Below are 27042 nucleotides of genomic sequence, written 5' to 3'. Positions count from 1 at the left end.
TGTTAGGATATCAATGGAGAGTCCTCCCACAAGGCATGGCTAACAGTCTCACATAACGCCAATGGTATGTTTCACAGGCCTTACAAGGTCCCAAAACAAGTGGCCAGATACATACATTTGCCACTATATGGATGACATTTTGATAGCTCACCCTTCCCAAGCTACTTTAAAAGAAATTATCAAAGTCATTATAATAGAGTTACAGGAATCAGGTTTTGCAAATAGCACCAAATAAAGTAGCACCCTCCTCTATCATATCTGGGGGGGGTTTATGCTAAGTGATATAAAAATAACCCAACCACTCTTGGCAATCCAATGGAAAAAAACTACTACTTTAAATGAGTTTCAGAAATTAGTAAGTTCCATCCAATGGATCAGAGGTCATACCCCTATCCCTGCTATATTAATGAAACAAACCTCTCTATGAAATACAGAAAGGGGACTCTTCTCTGACATCTCCTCGAGTATGGACAACTGAAGCAAAAAGGGCTGTCCAACCAATCAATATACTGAGTAGATCAGAGAGCACATATAGCTATTGCTTGGATAAAGAATGAAACACCATTTGTTGCTATACATGAAGGACTCAGAATTCTTGAATGGGTATATGGAACTAGAACATCTCAGATTATTGTCCCCTACTTACAAAAGGCAGGCAAAGTACTTGATGCAGCTAAAAGAACACCTATGGTGTTTGGCCACCTGCCTATTGCTTATATAGAATTAGCAAAAGAAGAAACAGACGAGTAAGCTCAACAGAACTTCACATGGGCCACCCTTACTCAGTGAATACAGTTAGCACAAGGTACCTCCCCACTACTAATTAAAACTGTAAAGGAAAATTGGGCAGTGACCCCTAGAAAATTAGTACAACAGCAACCAGTCCAAGGGCCTAACATGTTCACAGATGCAACTAAAACACACAGAGCAGCCATAGTCCATGGTGAGTCTAAAGTCACCATCCTAGATACCCCCGATGGCTAGTACTCAGAAAAATGAGCTTTATGTTATAGTTCATGCTTTTTCACTATATCCCCAGGCTATTAATGTTATCTCTGATAGTGCCTATGCTATTCAAGCTATGCAAAAATTAGAAAATGCTATCATTTTAGCCTATCCACTATTGGTACATTACTGTTACAGGCTCAACAAACCCTCTCTGCCCACACAGATCCGGTTTACTTCTTACATGTCCAATCTCATATGGATGGCCTTGGATCCCTATTTGATTGGGGAGAAGCTAGCTGATGCTGATGCTTTCCCTTCCATCCTGTTTTATTCACCACATGAACAAGCTAAATCGGTTCACTCTTCATTACATCTTTCTGCTCACTTTCAACACCGCTTATATGGAATCACTAAAGAACAGGCTAGACAAATAGTTAAGCAGTGTCTATGCTGCGTTCCCTTTACACCTTTTCCAGTTCAGGTGTGAACCCTCGAGGATCTGCACCAAATGAAATATGGCAAATGGATGTTAAACATCTTAATGGCAGCAACAATCATGTTTGCATTGACACGTATTCAAAATTTTTGATGGCCACTATACAGGGCAATGAACAAGTTCGCCATGTTAAGAATCATCTATATCATTGTTTTTTCCATCACTGGTACTCCCTTAGAAATTAAAATTGATAATGGTCCAGCCTACACTTCCCAAGTATTGCAAGAATGCATGAAGGAGATTGACATTGCCCATGTTACTGGCATTCCCTATAATCCCATTGGACAGGCCATTGTGGAATGTGCTAACCGCACTTTGAAAGCGATTCTCGCAAAAACAAGAAAGGGGAAGAGGGAAAGTGATACAAGGCTATTTAGACAGAGCCTTATACACATATGATTTTCTCTAGTTACCACCTCTTGATGACTTGTCTCCAGCAATGAGACATTTTGTTTTACTTAAACATATCCTAAATATGCCAACAGGTATGAATACAAGTGACCTCAATAAACTGTACTGGGTCATGTATAAAAATCCCAAAGGAGTATGGACAGGTCCATATAAGGTACTTATGTGGGGTCCAGGTTTCCTTTATACCTCTAGAGAAACGGAAGATCAGTGGGGGCCAAACACACACAACGAGTGGTGGAAAATAAGAAAGAGGAGAAGGTGCGGACAGCGAGGATGAGGCAACTACAGGATGCAGAGACAATGCTCCAGAGATTGCTGATGAGCCTGACCTTGCTCCCCACAGCAAGGAGTGATCAGCACTGGATATTACTTTATAACCCTCCCTGGACTGAATTGGTTGACTGGGGTGAAAAGATATCAGAATATTAGGGAACTCACTTACTGAAGTTGGGGACCAGGTAGATGCTGTCAGTTTCATGTTAATAGGCAAGGTGTTATTATAGATTCATCCATGTTTGTATTACTCCCTGGAAGTTTAATCATACTAGTACCCCTTGGGGAAAAGTCAGAAATGCTCTATTTGGTATTTTAAATCTCTCTCTTAGTGTACAAATTGGTTATCTGCACCGATTTGCAGGCCAAATACATCAGGCCGTGTGCAAGATGATTTAATTCCTGATAAAACGAGCAATGATATTTTTGAGTATTTTCATGATAATCCCCTGGGTCATCAGGTACAAAATGTTTATCTATATCTTAACATGTTTTATTCTACTACTTTTGATTATATGCCTGGCACTTGTATTGATAAAGGCATTTATATCAATGATTAAAAGTGTGCTCCATGCCATGTATACCTCACTTCCTCATCACCTGTTCCCCCAAGACCTATGAACGTTCCATGCCAAACAAGAAAGGGGAGATGTTGGGGCCCAGAGGGCCTGAACAAGAAATTTGTGCTAACACAGGGCTCAAGGAGTCATGGGCCCAGGCAAGAAATCTGTGCTGGCTCAGAGATAGGGAGAATTACGTTGTAGTTCCCCTGACAAACATGAGACCCAGAACTTGCAAAGGTTGCTGACAATACCTCAGGTCAAAGAGCAAGTCACAGTGACCCAAAAACATGCTTGTCCCAAGAAGTGCTCTGTCATCAGGATGTGAGCTCCGTGACTTTTCTGACTCAGACACATCAGCATAAGGTTCCTTGTCAGGGTCTCTGATCTTTCCTGAATCACCCATGTCAGCATAAGCTTACATCCTTGAAGTTAGTGTGTAAAGGGGGATATAAGGAAGGACACCAAAGATTGTAAAGGAGGCAGAAAGTGGCAGAGGAAAGAGCCTCTAAGAAAGAGCATCTGATTTCATCTCTTCTGGCTTGTGACTCTCTTTGATGAACAAGGCTGGCTCGTGTCTAGAGGAGCACTGAAGCACAAGAGGAGGTAAGCCCCAGCTACCCACAGATGTAGCACCTGGCAGAATAATATCCTTAAAACACAAATGTTCTCTTTGAAAAATAAATGCTGAAGTGACAAAAAATTACAAGTTGTTATTATTCAATTATTATGTTACAATTATTCAAATTAATAGTTTTATTTCATTTAAACTATGGCAATATCATTTTAGTAAGTAAAGCCATTAAGTAAAATGTCAAATGAAGCCTTAATTATGGCTTCCCAAGTTTATATATGTTTTGATTTTAATTATCCCTTAACAGCATATAAACTAATTTTTTAGAAAGAGTGAATACGAAAAGTGATGGGAAAGGAGAGAGGAAAACAAAAAGGAAATCTTGCCTGATTTAAGGCCTAATTTGGGGGAGGAAACAAAAATATAAATAATCAGACAAATATCATTTTAAAAACATTTTAAAATATCAACATTATAAAATTATAAATAACCTTAGTATTAATTAGTATTTCCAATACTTACGCACTAAGTGCACCACCACCTTTTGCATGGCCATCGAGTTTTGTCACAATAACAGAGGCTACATCTACTTTATCTTTGAAAGCTTTAGCTTGTGCTTCACAAGCTTGACCAATGGAGGCATCCATTACATAAACAATGTTATCAGGTTGCTAGAATATTTGAATGGAAAAATTGCAAATTTTATTAATCCTTTTTAAAAACAATTTATTAAAAAAATAATCTTTAGCTGAAACAATAAAAATAAAAACATACGAAATGCCACAAAGATATCCATATGATCAATATGTGATCACCTATGACATATTATTCCCTATAGTTATCACAAGATAAAAATATAACTATGTTCAGATAATGGTTCTGGGCTCCCATTAGTTATCAAACCAAAATAAAGACTGCAGTGAGATAGTGCCAATTTCATGATATTGACTTATACTATATATGAAAAATAATTCCACAAAGTTTATTGAAGCAAATGGACTATGTCCATCCTTACTTTCTTAATCATAATTTACATGTAAAGATCTGTTTTGAAAATTTTACTGATAGGTAAATTTCTCTAATTATATTTAAATGATTTACAAGTTACAAAACTAAGCATCAAACTCAAATAGTCAACCACTTAAGACAAAAAGTATTTAGGTTATGTCTTGATTTCTCCATATGTATGTAGAAATAAAAATACTATGAAGATAAGAAATAATCACAAAAATCATATACATTTCAAAATTATGTATTTGACAGAGAATATGAATGAATGCAAGGATAAAGCTTTACCAAATAGTAAAAGTATGTGTATTTAAAAAAAATTTATCTGAATTAATTTCTATTGAAAACCAGATATAAAAAATACTAGGCATTATCATAATTACTACCATACCATGCCACAACAATAAATTAAACAATTTAAAGAAAAGGACTTACTATAGCATTAGCTACTTGAAGCATTTCTTCAAACAAAGAATCTTCTTGTTTATGACGACCACTTGTATCAACAATAATAATTTCAAAATTCTCATTTTTGAATTTTTCCACACCTTCAGAGGCAATGATCACAGGGTCCATTTCTGTATAGCTATTTAATAGGAACAAGTACCAAAACAGATAAAAATCACTTTGAAATAATAAACTTAGAAAAATTTACCTTGTAAATCATACCGTATAAGCTTCAATTCTAGATGAATCTACTAATTATAGAATTCTCTTTGAAAGAAATATGATCTAATTTTTAAAAATTTTGCAAAATGTTCAATTTTATTTTTCAGTTTCTGAAATCCTCTTATTACAACATTAATTCTGCTCCAAGAAAGCAAGAAAAACAAAATTCCTTACAAATATGTATATTCAAACAAAACAAACTGTAGCATTAGCCATGTCTAAAAAAGGAACAAAGAAAAAAAAAAGCCTCAGTATGCACTTTGAATCTATCACCTCTCTATCTAGAAGTAGGTAACCTGTTTCATCAAAAGGATTTAATAAATGCTTGATATATGTAACTGCCTGTATGCATATACACACACATACACACGAATAAGCTAATATTTATAAAGCACTTTGAAAATCTTAGTGTTATATATTTTTATGTGTATATGAATAGATAGATGTATATATGTGTATGCTTCTTAAAGGATTTTTAGGCTTCTCTAATACTTTGATGGGATCAGTGATCCCCTCCAATAGAAAAAACCCTAAAACACATTTTATCCATACTTTCTCATTCTGTTCTGTTCATATCCTGTCATAAATCAAAGAGGCTTCACCTAATATACAAAGTGCTTTTCTTTAGATTTTTTGACATTGATAGGAAATTAGTGGAATAAGAGAACTGCCTACTAATCATATCTGGCATTGCTACATGAATATACTTTTCTGGTCATACATTCTTTTAATGATATCCTTTATTTAAATTCTCCTCCAATATTCTTTAGTGATTATATACTGTGATCTCCTCACATTAACCATGCTAATATCTGTTGACCTTCTGATGACCTTCATTTTTAATTTTTTAGAGACTGTACTATTGCACCATTTAGAAGATTATTGGTATTAAATCTAGTGAAGTTAAAGGAGAAGCCTGAATCATTTAAAACAATGAGAATCCAGTCCTTTTCTCCCGCTGTTAAATTCAACTCAGTTTGTTGTTTATCCAGTGTCTAAGAAATAATGAAGGCCACCTCTAACAGGCTACCTAACTGCATGTCAATACAGACAATAGGTGTTTGTCTAGCTCTTGCTTTTTCTTATGTAGTTAGGCTGAACTCTTTTGAACAAGCAAAGGTGATAATGTGGAGGTCTAGAGGTTAATGCAATCAAAATAACATAAAAATAATTGCTAACATTTTTATAATGCCTACTATGTGTTTGGAAATGTGCCAAATGTTTTACAATTATTATCTCCTTTGAGTCTCACAACAACCCTGCAAGGTAAGTACTATTATTATTTCCACTTTACATAGAAATTCAAGACATAGATTAAGTGATTTGCCTGGAATCATAAAACTAGTTAAGTATCTGAAGCTCAATTTGAATTTAGTTTCCTAATTCTGGTCTCTGTATTCAATTCACTGAGGCACTTTCTAAAGAAGCATTTTCAAGAATGTACCATCTAGATATATTTAGAGAATTCTAGGGAATCAACTACAAACAATTCACAATTTTAGCAGAGCGACAGGATACAAAATAAATGCACATAGCATCATCAGCATTATTATATCATCAACATTGTTATATATTATCAACAAAATCCAACAGCAAGATATACAAAGAGTAATTCCATTTAAAATAACTGTTGATAATATAAAACATTTGGGAGTCTACCTGCTAAGATAAAGTCAGGAACTGTATGAACATAACTACAAAACATTTTCCACACAAATAAAGTCAGATCTAATCAGTTGGAAAAAATGAAGCGCCAAGCTACCTAAATTGATCTACTTTATCAAACTCCCAAAAAATTATTTTACTGAGCTAGAAAAAATAATAACAAAGTTCATATGAAAGAACAAAAGGTCAAGAATTTCAAGGGAATTAATGAAAAAAATGCAAATGCAAATGAAAGTGGTCTAGCTGTGCCAGATCTCAAACTATATTTCAAAGTAGCAGTCATCAAAACAATTTGGTTTTGGCTAAAAACCAGTGAGGTCAATCAGTGGAATAGGTTAGATTCACAGGACAAAATAGTCAATGACTATAGTAATCTAATGTCTAACAAACCCAAAGATCCCTGGCTTTTGGGATAACACTGTGTAACAAGATAAGGTCAAAATGGGTTCATGATCTAGACATAAAGAATGATATTATAAACAAATTAGGAGAACATAGGATAGTCTACCTCTCAGATCTGTGGAGAAGGAAGGAATTTGTGGCCAAAGAAGAACTAGAGTAAATAATCTAACACAAAATAGATAATTTTTATTAAAATTTAAAAAAATATTAAATTAAAAAAAATATTAAAATTTAAGTTAAAAAGTTTTTGTACCAACAAAACCAATACAGACAAAATTAGAAGGGAAGCAATAAACTGGGAAAATATTTTCACATTCAAAGGTTCTGATAAAGGCCTCATTTCGAAAATATATAGAGAATTGACTCAAATTTATAAGAATTCAAAACATTCTCCAATTGATAAATGGCCAAAGGATATGAACAGACAATTTTCAGATGAAGACATTAAAAGTATTTCTAGTCATATGAAAAGGTACTCTAAATCACTACTGATCAGAGAAATGCAAATTAAGACAACTCTGAGGTACCACTACACACCTCTCAGATTGGCTGATAGGGAAAGATAATGATGAATGTTGGGATGAGTGGGATGTGGGAAAACTGGGACCCTAATACATTGTTAGTGGAGTTGTGAACTGATCTAACCATTCTGGAGAACAATTTGAAACTATGCCCAAAGGGCTATCAAACTGCATAATCTTTGATACAGCAGTATTTCTACTGGGTTTATATCCCAAAGAGATCTTAGAGGAGGGAAAGGGACCCACATGTGCAAAAATGTTTGTGGCAGCGCTTTTTGTAGTGGCAAGAAACTGGAAACTGAGTGGATTCCTAACAGCTGGAGAATGGCTGAATAAGTTATGATATATAAGTATTATGGAATATTATTGTTCTGTAAGAAATGATCAGCAAGATAATTTCAGAAAGGCCTGGAGAGACTTATATGAACTGATGCTAAATGAAATTATTAGAACCAGGAGATCATTGTACATGGCAAATAAGAAAACTATACAATGATCAATTCTGATGGACTTGACTCTTTTCAAGAATGAGATGATTTCAGCCAGTTCAAATGATCTTGTGATGAAGACAGCTATCTTCACCCAGAGAGAGGACTGTTGTTAAGGACCATGCTTGAGTGAAAGGGCAAGTCAATTCTCTGAGAACCTCTGTAGCTGTGGATTATAACACTTGAGGGAGTTGCGGGACAGCCTTTACTGACACAGGTGTTGCCTGTGTACTGGGAATGAAATATATTGGAGGCAAAGGGAAGAGGAGAGAGGTCAGACAATGCAACTGCTTCTTGGTCGAGAGGTCAGAGAACAGCAACTGTCTCTCAGTTTGCTTGTATCATCATCATCTGCTCACAAGAAGAGATAACAATTCCAGGTACTGGTGTCTGGATTCTGGAAACCACAAGAGCAGCAGATAACAGACTGTGGAAACTGAGTGTAGATCACAAGCCTTTTCACTCTTTCTGTTGTTGTCTGCTTGCATGTTATTTTCTTTCTCATTTTTTTTGTTTTTTATTTGATTTTTCTTGTGCAATAATATAACTGTATAAATATGTATGCATATATTAGGTTTAACATATATTTTTACCATGCTTAACATATATTGCTTTACTTGCCATCTAGGGGAAGGATTGGGGAAGTGGGGGAAAATTGGAACACAAGTTTTGCAAGGGCTAATGTTGAAAAATTATTCATGCCTATGTTTTGAAAATAAATAGCTTAAAAAAAAAAGAATGCACCACCTAGAAAATTACTCCTGCTATTCAAATTTTGTGCTTGGATAGAATCTGTGATGTAAAACAAAGACAAGTACGAATGTCTCCCTCTTTTTTTTTTTTTTTTTATTATAGCTTTTTAATTAGAAGACAAATGCATGGATAATTTTTCAGCATTGATCCTTGCAAAACCTTCTGTTCCAACTTTTCCCCTCCTTGCCCCCACCCCCTCCTCTAGATGACAGGTAGATCCATACATGTTAAATTTGTTAAAGTATATGTTAATCTAATGGTCATTCTGCCATCTGGGGGAGAGGGTGAGGGGGTAAGAGGTGGAAAATTGGAACAAGAGGTTTGGCAATTGTTAATGCTGTAAAGTTACCCATACATATAACCTGTAAATAAAAAGCTATTAAAAAAAATAAAATAAAGTATATGTTAAATGTAACATATGTATACATAATTATAGTTATCTTGCTGCACAAGAAAAATCGGATTTAGAAATAAGGTAAAATTAACCTGAGAAGGAAAGCAAAAATGCAAGCAGAATGTCTCCCTCTTTTGCATCTTCCTAGATATCAATAATCAGAGGTATACAAAAACAAAGTTCTCATTGTTACATTTTTTAAGGATCTGTTATGATTCTGACCCATGCATAGGATAGCAGTCTTTAAGAATAGATTTTGCTCTATCAAACCCAAAAAATTTTTTATGCTCAACAAAACAAACAATGGGATCATGTATTCTATTTACCTTTCAATCAATTATGACATGATGGAAGTAGTGGGCTGTTATAAAATATTCTCTGCAAAAAGTTTTTTTGTTCCTTTTTCATACATTCATCAAGGAAATCTATGATATACATGTAATTATCCTTTGTAGAGATGGGAAAGTAGACATGTAAGTCAAAGCAATTTATATTTTCCTAACTATTTTCCTTTCTGGTAAAAATAAGGAATGTGATTTTTCTCACCAGATGTTTGCACCTGCCTTTCTGACATCTTGAAAACCAATTCGTGAATACTTGGTCTGGTCTTGCTGTTCTATCTAATTTTTTTTTTAAAGTATCATTTCCATTTCCTTGTACAATACATTGGAGGTTGTAAAAATCTAAATAAGTTTGAATATGTATACATATATGTATATACATAAAAATACAAACACACACATATATATATACACATAACACACACACACAAATCTAAAGGAAAAAACACAAAGTAATGGGGGTGGGTTGGGAAAAGATAGTAGTAACTGGGAAAATCAAGAAGCATCATATGAGGAACTGAATTTTGAAGGAAACAGGAGAGTCTACCAGGTGGAAGATGAGAGGGAATAATACATAGTGCTAAAGTTAAAGAACACATCCTTCCTTCCAAGTAACAACTGATAAATGATCTTGTGAAATATTCTTTGTAATGTGATTTATTGGAAACAAAAACAAATTACATACATACATATTTGCATTAAAACAAAATTAAAAGTTTCACTTCCACAGACTTACTTCCGGAGTAAACTAAGCCATCTATAATGAAAGCTTATCCCTCACATGGGAAATTGTTAATGTTCCTATTATAACTACATATACACACATTATAATGTTTTTTGTTTACTCATTCAGGAAAAATTAGTTATATGAGTTAAATAAATGTTGTGCAGAATATCAAAGAACAAAATCAAGATCTCAACTCTTTTTAAGTTTATAATTTAGATATGGATACAACACATGAAATGTTTCATAGAATTCATTCCTTCAAACAACAATGTTTTAAAATACAAGCAAATACATGAGATCACACATCACAGCTTTAGATATGGAAAATCAATTAGAGATCCATGAAATTGAAGCTTATTAGGTTAAGTATTCATCCAGACTCAAACCTACAGTAAATCATAGAACCAGAATTTGAAGGCAGTTCCCTAACTCAAATTCAGCACACTTTGTACTATACTACATTAACTTATTGTGATTAAACAATACAAACTGTATATAGTATTATGATACTATCTTTCTCTCTCTCTCTCCCTCCCTTTCTCCTTTCCCTCTCCCTCTTATTTTGGCTGAGGCAACTGGGGTCACATAGATAGGAAATGTTAAGTGTCAGAGATCAAATTTGAACTCAGGTCCTCCTGACTTCAGGGCTGGTGCTCTATCCATTGCGCCACCTAGTTGTCCCTATGATACTATCTCTTAAAGGAGTTTATGGAATGGTTAAACAGATTAACTCAACCAATATAATATCAACAGAGAAGCACCACATGAATAGCTGATATAAGTAGGTTTGTTTATGGTAATGTAAGGGTTTATGATAATAAATCAGGATAGTACTCATTGCCACCAGAAAGTTTAGGACACTTAAAGAGACAGTCAATGATCAATGTAGATAATGGAGAGTATTATTAGAAAATGTTCAAGATATCACTGCAGATACAAAAATTTTGCACCTGCCAAATATTTATCAGTAAGACATGATCTGGTCGTTAGAATGGTGGCTTTCATGGACTTATAAATGACAATTCAATGAACAGAACTGCTATCCACAATTAAACATAAACATGACCCATAGAAATTTAAGAATATCATTTTTAATAAATTCATTATACCAAATATGCAAAATCTCCCAAACCAGAGGTAATTAGAAGCTTTCAAGACCTAACAGAAAAGATCAAAATCAAGTAGAAGCAGGATGACAGGAATGTCACCCCTCCTGAACCATTGCTACTAAGGTTATAGCAAGGATGAGCTTTAAAATCTAATATTTTACTTAAGTACAAAAAACTATTTTATCAATATGCAGGAGTTCAGAGAACATTAAAATATAAATATAAACAGAACAATAAAATAATATTTGTAAAATAACAACTTGGCCCAGCATCATTTCTATATGAATTCCACTTGAACAAAAATGAACAAAATGAAGAACCAAAAACACTACTATCACTAAAATAAAGGAGTAATAATTAGATAACCTTGTTTTAAGACCTAAGTCGATTCTTAAAGAAAGTAGAAAAAAAATTAGGAAAATATTTTAGGAAGAAAAAATATGAGCAAAAGCTTAACTAAAATGTATACACAATAACTCAAAAGGTTGTTGAGGAGGGACAGCTTTATAAGTAGGAAAAAGTAAACAAAAAAACAAAACCAGAAACATACCTTCCATAGAATGGAATTCTTGCTTTGGTAGCATTCTGTTTTAGCTGGTCAAAAGCTCCTATGAGATAAAGAATTAATGAATTTTTTGAAATATGTATACATAACTTATAAAAATTAAATTGAAATGGTGACACATTACCTGCTCTGAATGTGTCTGCACATATCAAACAAGTCTTCCAACCTTTTCTCTGGTAATAATAGGCTAACTGTCAAAAGGAGAGTCAAAACATGTAACTACAATCAACTAATTTTGAATGTTTAAGAATTTTTTATATTACATTTTATTGTAATAAATTATTTTTACAGTAAAGTAAAATTAGTTTAAGGAAACTATATTTCCTTACTAAGAATTAATCTTTTTGATTAATGATTTATGAATACAAGTCATCTCCTAAATAGGTTTCTCTATCTATTTATATATTATTATCTTACAGGTAGCTTGGGTAGAACAGTGGATAAAGCAAAAGACTTGGAGTCAAGGAAGGATACTAAAGTTTAAATTTTGCCTCAGACATGTGCCAACTGTGTGACTGTGGGCAAGTCGCTTAATGTCTGCCTGCTTTAGTAAAATAAGGATAATAGCAGCACCTACCTCTCAAGAATTGTTGTGAGGATCAAATCAATTGACATATATAAAGTATTTTGCAAAGCTTATTAAGTGCTAGATATTATTACTAATATCAGTATTTTGAATGATGTAAAATGATGTTAGGACTATACATATATGACTTCCAGATATCATGGTCTTGTTTTTTATTTATAATAGTAAAGACTTACTTTTCAGGCATAAAAGAGATCTGGTGATAAAGTTAAGGATTGCTACATACTATAAAGAGCTAAAAAATACTATATGCATAAGCAGACTGAGAATAATTGGAGTGTTACAAGGATTTCAAAGGTCTTTAGATATAAAGAGAAATCTTTACACCCACTCAAAACAATGGTAAAAGGATAAACCATCTTTTTATATTAAAAGTTGGCATATGGATAGTGCTTTATTGTTTGCAAAAACCTTAACATATATAACCTCATTTGAATTTTCTTAATAATGCAATAATGTAGGTACTATAATAATACAGAATATTAGAGTTAATAAGGACAACATTTATATAGTATATTTTGAAGGCTGAAATGCACTTTCCACATATTATCATATTCCAACCTCACAACAATCCTGGGAGGTAGGTACAATTATTACTCCTATTTCACAAATGAAGAAATTGAGGCAGGCAGACATTGAGTGACACACACTCCCAGAGACACACAGCTAATAAATATCTGAAGTCACATTTGAATTCAGATTTTCATGACTCTAGCTCTAGCATTGTCCCCACTGCATCATATAGTTGCCTCCGAGAATTATAATTCCATATTTATAAGTGCTTCAGTTTTATAAATATTTTCTTCAACCACCCTGTGAGTTAGATGTGAATAGTATATCCCTATTTTATAGCTATATTAACATATACTCAAAGAAGTCAAGTGACTTGTACTATGATCATATTGCATTTTGATGGCAACTTTCCGCCTTTTAGATGGCCTGCTCATTGGATAACAGACACAGAAAATTAACATTAAATCTTTCTAACTTGGTAGTATCTTCTAAACCTTGGGTTTTACTGACAATGCCTTCAAGAAACCACACCAAAATGAGGCTTCAAAGTAGGAGTAATATCAAAACTATCCATAATACCTATGATTGAGCAACGGTAATTTAAATTATTACTCTCCATGCCAACTTTCAAATGTTATTTAAAACAAAAACAAATCATAGAAAAATAATTAAATTTATCACAACCTATAAAGCAAATTATCTTTAAAAATGATGAAATTATTATCCTTTATTGTACAAGGTAGGGAAACATGAAGACAAAAGTCAAATAGATGAATTTGTAAAAATATAAGTTAATAGGCTTTATAAAAGACCATTTTAAAAACATCTTTCTAGATGGCCTTTTAAAAATATTTGATATAATTTACCTTGGAACATGTTGTGGTTTTACCACTACCCTGCAACCCAACAAACATAATAACATTCGGTTTCCCTTTGGTGGGTGTCCAGGCTTTAACTCCAGGGTCTACAAGCTGCATAAAGAAAATAAGATTAGCACACACTGAAATTAAAAGATTATAAAATAAGCAAATATGTTACAAATAAGCTTATATATCCTTTATTTATTAATTTTTGCTGAGTTAATTAGCTTTGAGCTCTTCAAAAGAACTTACTAGTTGACTCAACAGAATTATTTCAGTTAGCAAAAAAGTACATAATCACTCTTTTGCTACTCAAGATTCTAATTTTCTTATTTCTTTCCGGAGTAAACTAAGCCATCTATAATGAAAGCTTATCCCTCACATGGGAAATTGTTAGTGTTCCACTTCATATTTATATAGTTTTCATAAATGTTTTCAAAACTTTGTCATAATTATCCAAAATTTAAAAAATATCTTTTATATTTAGTCAATCAATAATTAAGTACTTACTATGAGCTAGACGATATTTTAGTGGGTGGTAATTCAAGTAAAACAAAACAATTCCTATTTGCAAAGAACTTATATTCTAACAGGGGAGACAAGTATATATATCTCTCTACATATACACATACATACACACACACACACACACACATATAATTACATAAATGGCAATTATAAAATGAAGTACAAATACATACAAAATTAAAGTTAAAGACAAAGTAGTCTGTAAGGATACTAATAGCTGAGACATTCAGGAAAGACATCAGGAAAGGTGAGGTTTGAAATGCAACTTAAAAGAAGGGATTCTATGAGTTCACCTTAGATATGAGGAGCAGCCAGTGGGGAAAAAAAAAATCACAGAAATGGGAAAGAAACCTTCTTGTGTGAAGAACTAAGAAAAAGCCAGTTTGGTTGGATGGAAAAGTATGGAAGAAGAAATAATCTTCAATTAGACTAAAAAGATGGGCTAGGACTATACTGTGTAGGACTACAAAAACTAAATGGAGGAATTTACATATAATTCTAGAGATAACAGGGAACTCCTAGAATTGACTGAATAGGAGAACCACATGGCCAAATCCGCACTTAAGGAAAATTATTTTGGCAAAAGTGTGAAGCATGAATGAAAGTGCTAAGAGAATTAAGGAAGTAAGAGCAATTAGGAAGCTGTTGTAATAATCTAAGTAAAAGCTGATAAAGCCTGAAGTGAGACAGTAGCTATGTGAAGGGAGAGAAAGGATCATATGTGAAACATGGTTTGAAAACAGATGAGGCAGAATTCCAGTACCGACTGGATAAAAAGAGTAAAGGAAAGGGAGAAGTCTGTTATGTTGCTGAGATTACAAACAAGGGAGGACAGAAGATTAGTGGTATCCTTGCCAGAAACAGAAAAGTTTGATAGAAGATGAGTGGTTTGAGGGGAAGAATTAACTTTCTTTTACATTTTCTGGGTTTGAGATATATTTGGAACATGCCTGCAATGTCCAAGAAATAGCTGGTAATGTGGGACTGGAAATCCACAAAGACTTCAGACCAAATGAAAAAATAAACAAAAAGGTGAAAATACTATGCTTTGATCCACATTCGGTCTCCATAGTTCTGTGATTGGCATTTTTCATCCCAAGTCTATTGGAATGTGACAGCTAGTTGTGTAGTAGATAGAGCATTAGTCCTGGGTTCAGGAGGACCCTAAGTTCAAATTTGACCTCAGACACTTAACATGTACTACTGTGCGACCCTGGGCAAGTCACTTAACCCTAATTGTCTCAGCCAAAAAAAAAAAAAAAAGAAAGAAAGAAAGAAAGAAAAAGAAAGAGAAAGAAAGAAAGAAAGAAAGAAAGAAAGAAAGAAAGAAAGAAAGAAAGAAAGAAAAAAGTGAGAAAGTAAGATCCAAACAACTTAGAAAATAAATTATATTCCAAAAATGTGCTTTTAAGTTAACTGCTTGGAATTAAAAATCGTTTTCTCAAAGAAACACTATAGATGGTGATTAGAAACATGAGGGTTAAGAAAAGACAAGAAAGAAAGAAGAAAGTATGAAAGAAAGAAAAAGTGAGAAAGTAAGATCCAAACAACTTAGAAAATAAATTATATTCCAAAGATCTTAACTGTTTAAGTTAAGTGTTTAAGTTAACTGCTTGGAATTAAAAATGCGTTTTCTCAAAGAAACATTATGGATGGTGATTAGAAACATGAGGGCTAAGAAAAGACATTCTATATTATGGAATATTACTGTTCTGTAAGAAATGACCAACAGGATGATTTCAGAAAGGCCTGGAGAGACTTACATGAACTGATGCTGAGTGAAATGAGCAGGACCAGGAGATCATTATATACTTCAACAACAATACTATATGATGACCAGTTCTGATGGACCAGGCCATCCTCAGCAACGAGATCAACCAAATCATTTCTAATGGAGCAGTAATGAACTGAACCAGCTAGGCCCAGAAAAAGAACTCTGGGAGATGACTAAAAACCATTACATTGAATTCCCAATCCCTATATTTATGCACACATGCATTTTTGATTTCCTTCACAAGCTAATTGTACAATATTTCAGAGTCTGATTCTTTTTGTACAGCAAAATAACGCTTTTGGTCATGTATACTTATTGTGTATCTAATTTATATTTTAATATATTTAATATCTACTGGTCATCCTGCCATCTAGGGAGGGGTGGGGGTAAGAGGTAAAAAATTAGAACAAGAGGTTTGGCAATTGTTAATGCTGTAAAGTTACCCATGCATATATCCTGTAAATAAAAGGCTATTAAATTTAAAAAAAAAAAAAAAAAAAAAAAAGACATTCTAGTATGAATAAAAAAAAAATTCATTTAATTCATGATACCTGTGAACTACAGTATTAGCCTGAGTTCTAAAACCTGAAATTAGGAATCAACAAGTGGGAGAGAAAAGGGTAAAGAGACAAGTGGTAAAAGAAAAGGACAAAGAGAAGAATTTCTACCTCTTTTGGATGAGGCAGAAGGTCAATCTTTTTTTTTTTGGGGAAGGAGGGGAGTGCTGAGGCAATTGGGTTTAAGTGACTTGTCGAGAGTCATACAGCCAGAAAGTGTTAAGTGTCTGAGGTCAGATTTGAACTCAGGTCCTCCTGACTTCAGGGCTGATGCTTTACTTTGTCACCTAGTCACTCCAGAAGGTCAATCTTAGGCAAAATTTAGAAATAGGTAGTTTGTCTTTGATATTCTTTAAATCAGTATATTTAACCAGCTCTCTTCCATATTCTTTTTTCTCCTAGGTTTTCCAGGGTGATTAACTTACTCAGACCCGATCATAGATCTTCTAAGTCTGCCCCACTCATCTCTAAAATTTCACCACTATGAATATCAAGTATTACACTGGTAACTATTTTCCCCCTAAAACTCTCATTACTTTGTATAGCTAATTTCAGGTGAGTGGTAAAAGGGAAGCAAGCTAACTTTCAGTGGCAATCTTATTACTTCCAGGATCAAATATAAAATCCTGTTGTCCTTTCACCACCTGGCTCCTTCTTACCATTCCAGTCTTTAATTTTACACTATACTAGGCTCCAGATACATTGGGTTCTTTATTATTCCTTCCACACAACATGTTATCTATTGAATCTATGTTTTTTTCAATGGCTAGTCTCAATTCCCATAATGCTCTTCCTCCTATTTTGCCAACTTTTGACTTCCTTCAAGTTTCAACAATAATCTCATCTGCCAAAACTTTTCCGATCTTTGTCAATTCCAGTCTCTTCATTTTGAAATTGCCAAAAATATATACCACAAATATTTCATATGTGCATAGTTGTCTACATATTATCTCCTCCATAGAATGTTAAAGACAGATTTTTTTTTTTGCTTTTCTTTGTATCACATTTAGTACAATGTAGTATGTAGTAAGCAATTAATAATAATTTGTTTTTGTAATTTAACCAATATTTATTTATATGTATATAGCTCTCCAGGTATTTACAAATGAATTCCTATTTGATAGAATTTTTTCAGTTTAGCAAAATGATAAATTTCACGAAGTGCAAAGAAAAATCTCTTCATACAAGGAGACTAGAGGAAAGGAATCAGCTTCCTTCAAACTGCCTTTGGTTTTCTTTTCTTCCTCTACTTCTAAAGACAATGATTATTTTAAAACTTCAAGTTCTTTCATAACAGCTCCCACGGAATACCACAATCAATTTGCAAGAACAGATAAATCTGGGAAGTTTGTAGAACACAATTTCACTAATTTAGATTTCAATGTCAAAATCTGACAGTGGTTGGGATGAAATTTCAGCTTAGTGAAAAAAAAAAAAGGCCTTTGGTAAATTAAACAATTATAACTAAAATGGAAAAAGGATAGTTACTTACTTTTGAAAACCTATTTCTAAACATTTTAGAAATTTTAGAAACAAAAAATCATCAAATGCCCTCTTATTCTAAATATACAAAAGGCAATAAATATGGAATTTTCCTAATATTTTATAATTCAATTATACTCCACATCAATCTGAATTAGTGAGGCTTTAATGAAAACAATTTGTCTTTAAAGACAACTTCAAGACTATTTCTTTTCTAAAATGTTAAGAAATATGTAGAATCTCAAAGATCTATATTTCAAAATATTCAATGGTTAAAATGGCCTTTTTAAAGAGTGATCCTTTTAAAGTTTTGATGAAATGTCCTAAGTAAATATTTACACTAAATAAATATTGTTCCTACTTATAATAGTAGACCCTTTAAGCTTTGCAGAGAATTACAGTATATATTGAGTATAGTTTTACCTTCACAAGTTCCTTAAATACAGCATGCTGAATCATTTTTCTTTTGTTTAGACCAGATGCCATTTCTTCAAGATCAATAGCAGACCTGCACAACAGTGGTTTTTGAGGTTTTTTAATAAAAGAAAAAATAGCAGTTAAGCCATTCCCATTATCCCCAAAATGTATTCCCACCAACTAATGTCAGTGTATTTGAAAGAATACTTTAAAAATATATGGAAAATTCAGTCTTTTGTATGTGTAGTTTTCAATCTCAATACTGGATAATTTACAAGGAATAAGTACTATTACAGAAAATGGACCTATTATTTAATTGCTGTAACTATTAAAGATAATAATTACCTGCCTGAAGGATGCTGGACTATGATTTCTTAAAATCCCTTCCTGCTATATATATAACTCTATATATGAATAGACATCAAAAAGTTTTATTAAAAGTTATTAGAAGAAAATGATGTGCCAACTATTTTTTAAACTTTCTAAATCAAAAAAGTTAAAATATCAGTTCTGAGCTCATTACAATCACTTCTAATATGCAAAAGAGCCCTGGAAACTTGTGTCTTCAAAGTTTTCCAAATGGAAAAATACTTAAGATGAAAGTAAAGACAAATAATAATGACCTGAATATGAAGTGGAACAGAGAAATTTTGATTAAGGTACAATGATTATGTTCTATCTGCTTTGCCATAGCCAGATCTACTTTTTAGGGAAATATTACAATTATTATGACCAGATGGCTTACTTTATTTTTTTTTCTTCAACATCATGGGGTAAGGAAAGGGAGAGGAACGTTATAGGCTGCTAGACTCAACACTCTTCACTATAGAATTTGCTTATCTGGATGTTTTACGTTACTTGGAAAACATTACACTCAAATTTCTACTAAAATTCTCAAAAGTTGCTTAGTGACAAGAAAATTCCATTAAAAAAGTTTTTTACCATTTACACCTGTAGAATGATAATCTATAGCTTGTTCTTTGAATTAAAAAAAATTAAAATTTATACAGGGCATATATGCATTATCAATCTAAGCTTTACAACAACCTTGTGAAATAGGAAGCATGGGTATTTTTTTTTTTATTTGACCATCATTATGGAGATATACTATGTAACAGAAATTGAACAAAAAAATTCCTCCTTCTAAATCTCTTTTTGCAAATGATTACTTTCTGTAATTTCTAGGTAATTATTGTTTTACCTGACTTTTTATTGACTTTAACTTACTTGACATTTTCTCGGAGCTGCTTTACCAGCTTAATGTTAACATCAGCTTCCAATAAGGCTGTGCAGACTTCTTTGAGCATAGCATTTAAAACCTAAAATATGAAATTTGCTATTAGAAACCACCAGTTTTCATTTTAATCCTAACCATAAAAACAAAGGTCACAAAATCATTTTTATAAACTAAGTTTTCAGTTTATAAAAGTGAGGCATTATCCTATTTTGTTACAAAGTATAGAAAAATGACAGAATAGACATCTCAGGATTATTTTAAATTTTTTGATACATTTTAGCAAGACCAAACACCATAACAATACTCCCCTTCATCCCAAAACAAAGCACATTTATCAATTTTTTAATCAGTTAAAGAACAATATATCTTTTAACTCTGACAGTGTTAGAAACATTGTACAAACAACTTAAAAGTATTTTGCTGCTTTTCAATGTGAATTTTGCATTGTCATAGTCATTATACATATTGTTTCAGCTGTTTGTTTTATTTTGCTTTATATATATAAATAATCTTTGCAAACTTCTTTGAATTCTTTATATTTCCCCCCTTCACAAAATAAGTTTCCATTACAACTATAAACCATAATTTAAGCTATTCTCCTGCCTCAACCATAAATTCTTCCTAATCCTCCCCCCCCAACACCATGCACATACTTTAAAAAAGTAATTATTTATTCATAAATATCACTACAATGAAAATTTTTGTTTCTGCCATCAATAACTTCTCTGAGGTATAGTCTTAAAAACAGGATTTCTGGACTAAAGGGCATGAACAATTTGGTGATTTTTTTTTTTTTTTTTGCACAGTTTCAAATTTCTTTTATAGAATGATGTAGTGTCCAGACTAGCTTTCTGGAGGATCTCTGGATGTGCCTTGGTCTTAGGTGGAGAAGTGATAAAGGCAGGAGAGCCACCGTGAGGATGGTCAAGGATGGAGTCTGGAGTCTTCTTTATGTATGTGTCTGAGTCTAAGATCAAGCTTGAGCACACACACTCACTCTAGTGTGCTTATTTCAAGTCCTCTCAGCCCATAAATACCTTAATATAATTACATTACTACAGCACACTGAGCATGTGACAACTGTAGAACCATGATAACATACTAAGTACTAAGTATATATGAACCAAAGAACCATTATCTCATCAATCATACTGAATAAACACCCTGCTGTATCTTTGCTTCAAATATAATTTTCTCAGAGTTCCCCACTATTTGCAGTCCTCTATAGAATGACTGTGCTCATCCAAAGCACATCCAAAATTGTCTTTCTTTTCACAGCCCCCTTCCAATAATGAATTTTCTTATCTCTTACAATCATCTTTCCTAGCTTCATGATTATGACATGATAAGGGACTAAAATTTACACTTCTCTGTTAGTAATTCTAAATATTTTTTTATTTAAACATGTGATTATTGAAAAGTTTGCATTTCTTTTCTACAAAACTGCTCAAATGCTTTAACCTCTTCTCTAAAGGTTTTGTTTAGATGTCATTAGTAAAAAGTGTCTCCCCCCCCCCCCAGTCTATATTATTTTCTTCTAATTTAGTTGCAGTGGCAAAGTCTTTTTAGTTTTGAATAATCAAGATTGTCTGTTTTATCTTTTATATTTTTTTTTCTATTCTAACTTGTGTATCTAAAATGATGAAAAATATCTTTGTAAGTTCTTTTAAAAAATATATTTAGGGTAGGTAAGTGGTCCATTGGGTATAACACCAGCCCTGAAGACAGGAGGACCGGAGTTTAATTCTGGTCTCAGACACTTAATACTTCCTAGCTGTGTGACCCTGGGCAAGTCTCTTAACCCCAATTGCCTCAGTCAAAAAATTAAAATTAAAAAAAAGATTGTTTATCCATTCAGAATTTAGTATGGTTAAGAAGAGATCAAAATCTATTTTTCCTTCTTTTGGGGGAGAGGCAACTGGGCTTAAGTAACTTGTCCAGGTTCATTCAGCTAGATTTGGCTGAATTTAAATTCAGATGCTACTGACTCTAGAGGTGGACCTCTATCCTCTGTGTCACCTAGTTGCTCTCTAAATTAATTTTCCACCAGATTGCTGTCCAATTTTTCTAACAGTTCTAATCAAATAATGAATCCCTTTCCTAGCTATCTTCTTGGTTTATAAAAGAGAGAAAAGCACCTACATGTGCAAAAAATGTTTGTAACACTTCTTTTTGTACTGGTCAAGGAACTAGAAATCGAGTGGATCCCTATTAGTTAAGGAATGACTGAATAAGTGATGGTATATGAATGTAATGGAATATCATTGTTCCATAAAAAATGATGAACAGGCTGATTTCAAGAACAAGGAAAGACTTATACGAACTAATGCTGAGTGGAGTGAGAAGAACCAGGAGAACGTTGTACACAGTAACAACAAGATTGTGTGATGATCAACTGTTGCCTTGGCTCTTTTCAACAGTGTGGTGATTCAAGGCAATTCTAATAGACTTCTAATAGATTCTCATTCAGAGGGAAAACTACGCAAACTGAATGTAGATCAAAATATAGTATTTTCACCTTTTGTTATTGTTGTTTTATTTTCCTTTCTCATGATCTAATTTTTCTTGTACAAACTCTAAGATACCACTACACACCTGTCAGATTGGCTAAGATGACAGGAAAAAATAATGATGATTGTTGGAGGGGATGCGGGAAAACTGGGACATTGATGCATTGTTGGTGGAGTTGTGAACGAATCCAACCATTTTGGAGAGTAGTTTGGAACTATGCTCAAAAAGTTATCAAACTGTGCATACCCTTTGATCCAGCAGTGTTACTACTGGGATTATATCCCAAAGAGATTATAAAGAAGGGATGTGCACGAATGTTTGTGGCAGCCCTTTTTGTAGTGGCTAAAAACTGGAAACTGAATGGATGTCCATTGGTTGGAGAATGGCTGAATAAATTGTGGTATGTGAATATTATGGAATATTACTGTTCTGTAAGAAATGACCAACAGGATGATTTCAGAAAGGCCTGGAGAGACTTACATGAACTGATGCTGAGTGAAATGAGCAGGATCAGGAGATCATTATATACTTCAACAACAATACTATATGATGACCAGTTCTGATGGACCAGGCCATCCTCAGCAACGAGATCAACCAAATCATTTCCAATGGAACAGTAATGAACTGAACCAGCTATGCCCAGAAAAAGAACTCTGGAGATGACTAAAAACCATTACATTGAATTCCCAATCCCTATATTTATGCACACATGCATTTTTGATTTCCTTCACAAGCTAATTGTACAATATTTCAGAGTCTGATTCTTTTTGTACAGCAAAATAACGTTTTGGTCATGTATACTTATTGTGTATCTAATTTATATTTTAATGGATTTAACATCTACTGGTCATCCTGTCATCTGGGGGGGGTGGGGGTAAGAGGTAAAAAATTGGAACAAGAGGTTTGGCAATTGTTAATGCTGTAAAGTTACCCATGCATATTTCCTGTAAATAAAAGGCTATTATATAAAAATAAATAAATAAATAAATGAAATTTTTCTTGTACAACATGATAAATATGGAAACACACCTAAAAGAATTGCACATATTTAACATATATCAGATTGCTTACTGTCTTGGGGGGGAGAGACAAAGTTTTGCAAAAATGAATTTTGAAAACTATCTTTACATGTTTTTAAAAAATAAAATACTATTGAAAAATATGAAAAAGTCTAAAAAACATGTACAATGTGCTACAATGGTAGGCTTTCCGCCTACACAAAATGATGAACTGTATTTTCTCAATGCTCTTCTAAGTCATGACTGATCTATATAATTTTGCTACATTCACTTTGGATTTTTGTGTGTCTGGTTGTTTTCATTTACATTGTTGAAGTCATTGTCCGTGGCAGAATACAAGGCCTGAAGTGAAGAAAAATGATCTCGAGTTGAAATCTGGCTTCTTTGCCAATAAACTCTCTATTCCTTTCTCCCCTCCCCCAAATAGATAAATGAAATAACAAACATAGGGTGTCATATGGGAGTCAACTACATAACTGCTTCTTTGTAACATTAATACTTTAATGCTTATTTTTGGGAAGGAGGGGAAATAATCAGCTATTTTTGGGGGGGGGAATAAAAGTTTGTAGTAAATTTTCCCACACATAAAAAAAATTTATAAGATTTAGAACTTCTAAAAACAGAAAATAAATGAAAAAACAATTTCTCAGAACAAATTACTTGACTTTAGAGGAAAATGTTAATACTGAATGTCTCAGTATAACTATTTAAGAAAATTTGTCCATAAACACATATCAATGACCCACAATTCAGAAAAATTATAAAATTAAACAATGCGCTAAATATTTATACAAATTAACAATATGCAATATTCCTTTAGATTAATATTTTCAAATCCTTTTATAAGCAATATAAAAATAATGCATACAACATGGTAAGGCATTAACTAGCCTTTAACTAAATTAGCTGTATTTCCATTTTACACCTAAGAGAAATTAGCACCTTATGTAGGAAGTTACCTAATATGAAATAAGTTTAATTTCTCATGTCTAATATGTTTGATTTCTTAAGAATGAATAAAGAAGAAGATCCAAATTAGAGAATGAAAAACTTATATTTTTAAGACTAACAAGGTCTTTTTATTCTAGTACAACAATAAATTACACTCATTTTTAGCTAAGCGTATTCTCTGAAGGTCTATGAAGCTCTATTCATATTCACAAAGAAAAGGCTTTGTGGAAAAAGCCCTGCCCTTCTATTACAGGAGTTCTCTTTTGGTCCATTTAAAAAAGAATCTGTGTATCCTAGACAAGGTTTGGAAGTTATGTTTCTTGTATGTTATTATTCATGATGGGGTTTACTATTTTATGCCTGCCAAAAAAAAAAAAAAAAAAAAAAAAAACCTATGTGTCATAAAGAATAGAACTTTCTGGTATAAAAATTTGTGTATTTCAAAGGGTAATACTAAAAATACTGTTCAGTATACCTTAGACAGCCTATCTTTAGTGCCCAGGCTTTGCTATCTATCAATCATGAACAATTTGTACTACGAGAGGAAAACAGAGAAGCTGACCATTTAATAATTATGATATTATTTCCTATAAAGTATTCTTCTGGTATCAATTTTCCTTGTAGTGCACACAAAGAAAACAAAGTTTTATAGGGTAAGACAGGCTAAATACTATTAGTTTCATATATTATCTGCCAATATATCCACAGGAAGGAAAAATTAGGAAGATATTTTTTTTATTTGTACTCAATTCTAAAAGTTAAAATAGTTAGAATAATTATGTCTTGAGCAAAAACAACATATTAAACTCTGTAGAATCAATTCATGATGCAAAATTTAAACATACTAGAAAAATGTAATGAATTTCATTTTCTAATAGCAAACTGTAGAATGTAGTTAAGGCAGAATGTCAACAAAACAATTTACTTGCTTGAATAGAGTACATATGTAAAGAATAATTTGTGAAAATGTTAATTATTCTTCCCTTCTCTAAATATTAGTTGTGGATAGTCTTAATATTCCAAAAGCTGGAAGAAAATGCTATAATGAATAGCCTAAACCTAAAAATAAAGAAATTCAGAGAGTTCATCTTCTAAAAATCCCAAAAATATGAAATGCAGTGCCATCATCTATCATTAACAGTAGGAAAAGGGCGAAATGAGATGACAAGTGAGATTAAAGTGAGATTAAGAAAGTGAGATTAAAAATAAGCTGACAAAATAATCTTACATGTTATACTTGACTTTTGCTTGACAAGTAAATCTCATAAAAATAAAGATGAGCATAAGTTAAACAAGGGTTACTACTCGTTTCATCTTAGAAGAACAAGAGGTCAGAGAGGTCAAACACAGGGCCCACAGGCTGAATGTGGCCCACAACACTCTCAAGTGCCTTTGAATTCAGATTAAAAAGTTATTGGGAAGGAACTTAAATAAATACACATTCAGTACAAGACAGATAATGTTAATATGTGGTTTTCTAACTCACTTTCTGGTCCACGGGGATCCTTTTTTGATTTAGTGGCCCCTATTTCTATTTGAGTTTAATCCCCACTTTATAAATTTTGTTTCATAATGAATATCTTACCTCTTCATTGATAATGGTGGCATTGCTCAATGATCGTAGTGCTGAGGTTATTTTTCTTCCAAGATCTGCTAACACCATCTTGACAATTTAATATAACCTTAAAAAATGATATCTAAAAACAAATAAGCAAACAAAAACAGAAGACATGAAAAAGAAAAACTCAAAGTAGGAGTATTACAAAACAATTTTAATTTGGATTTTCTAGCTAGTTTCTAATAATTACACAAACTGGGATTGGATGAGACTGATTTCATCAGTAAGCAAGATATGATTTTTAGAAAGGCAGTTTGGTGCAGTGAAAATACAGGGCTGGACTTGGAGTTAGGAAGTCCTGAGTCTACATACCACCTCAGACCTTATAAGCTATGCAACCCCAGGCAAGTTATTTAACCTCTTCTGGACCTTTATTTCTTCATCTGAAAAATAAGGGAACAGGACTAGATGGTAATTAAAAGTACAATTTCTAGCTCTAAATCTATGTTTCTATAATTTTGAAGAGACCACTTTAGGAAGGAAAAAAAACCCAATATGCATTAAATTAATAGTTCCAAATCAAGACTCTCTGTTATACTTTGCAAAAAAAAAAATATACTAAAAATAGGTTCTGGAACAGAAGACATACTGATCCTTTCTTATCAAGAAAGTATTTATTCTAGATTTATTCTAGATTTTTACATGCCACTGTTGGAAAAGTCACTATAAAAAGAAAAAGATCACCATCCAAAAACTTTATCCTTCATAATAATTTTACAATAAATGCCTTGTTAGCTCATATTCTTTCTGTTACTTCACTCACCATATTACCAATTCTTTATTAATTTAGCATATGTGGCAAGATCTAAAGTTCCTGATCTCATAATGAAGTTACATATACCAAGAAAGGCCTTTCATTTATTTTTTTCCCCAAAGGATAGAATTTACATTTTGCTTTTATTTTATTTATAGTCAAATCTTATTTGGATACACAGTTGATCTACTATATTCAATCTTTTTTTTTTTTTAAATAGAAAAATAATAAGCTATAATTTAGAGTTCATAGGATATACAACCAGTTTATGTCATTAATGACTGAAGTAATTTCCTTATTGGCTTCAGAAAATTCACATACTGTTAGTCTG

General features: G+C 32.7%; 1 protein-coding gene across 5 annotated transcripts in view; it reads right to left on the bottom strand.

The window, feature by feature from the left end:
* SRP54 (signal recognition particle 54) overlaps window positions 1-27042 on the bottom strand; it is a 58343-nt gene that overhangs the window by 16833 nt on the left and 14468 nt on the right. For all 5 annotated transcript variants that reach the window (XM_031952929.1, XM_031952928.1, XM_031952931.1 and 2 more), the window contains 8 exons: window positions 25925-26036; window positions 19849-19940; window positions 18628-18712; window positions 13870-13974; window positions 12029-12095; window positions 11890-11947; window positions 4706-4856; window positions 3785-3933 (listed from right to left, as the gene is read on the bottom strand). In XM_031952929.1, the coding sequence (XP_031808789.1) occupies window positions 3785-3933; window positions 4706-4856; window positions 11890-11947; window positions 12029-12095; window positions 13870-13974; window positions 18628-18712; window positions 19849-19940; window positions 25925-26002 (785 nt within the window). In that variant the 5' untranslated portion in view covers window positions 26003-26036. The remainder of the gene's footprint in view (window positions 1-3784; window positions 3934-4705; window positions 4857-11889; window positions 11948-12028; window positions 12096-13869; window positions 13975-18627; window positions 18713-19848; window positions 19941-25924; window positions 26037-27042) is intronic.

This window comes from Sarcophilus harrisii, chromosome 2 (assembly GCF_902635505.1).
Source record: "Sarcophilus harrisii chromosome 2, mSarHar1.11, whole genome shotgun sequence".
Taxonomy (NCBI): domain Eukaryota; kingdom Metazoa; phylum Chordata; class Mammalia; order Dasyuromorphia; family Dasyuridae; genus Sarcophilus; species Sarcophilus harrisii.
Note: the sequence above shows the minus strand (reverse complement) of the source record. Positions and strands in the feature narration are given on the sequence as shown.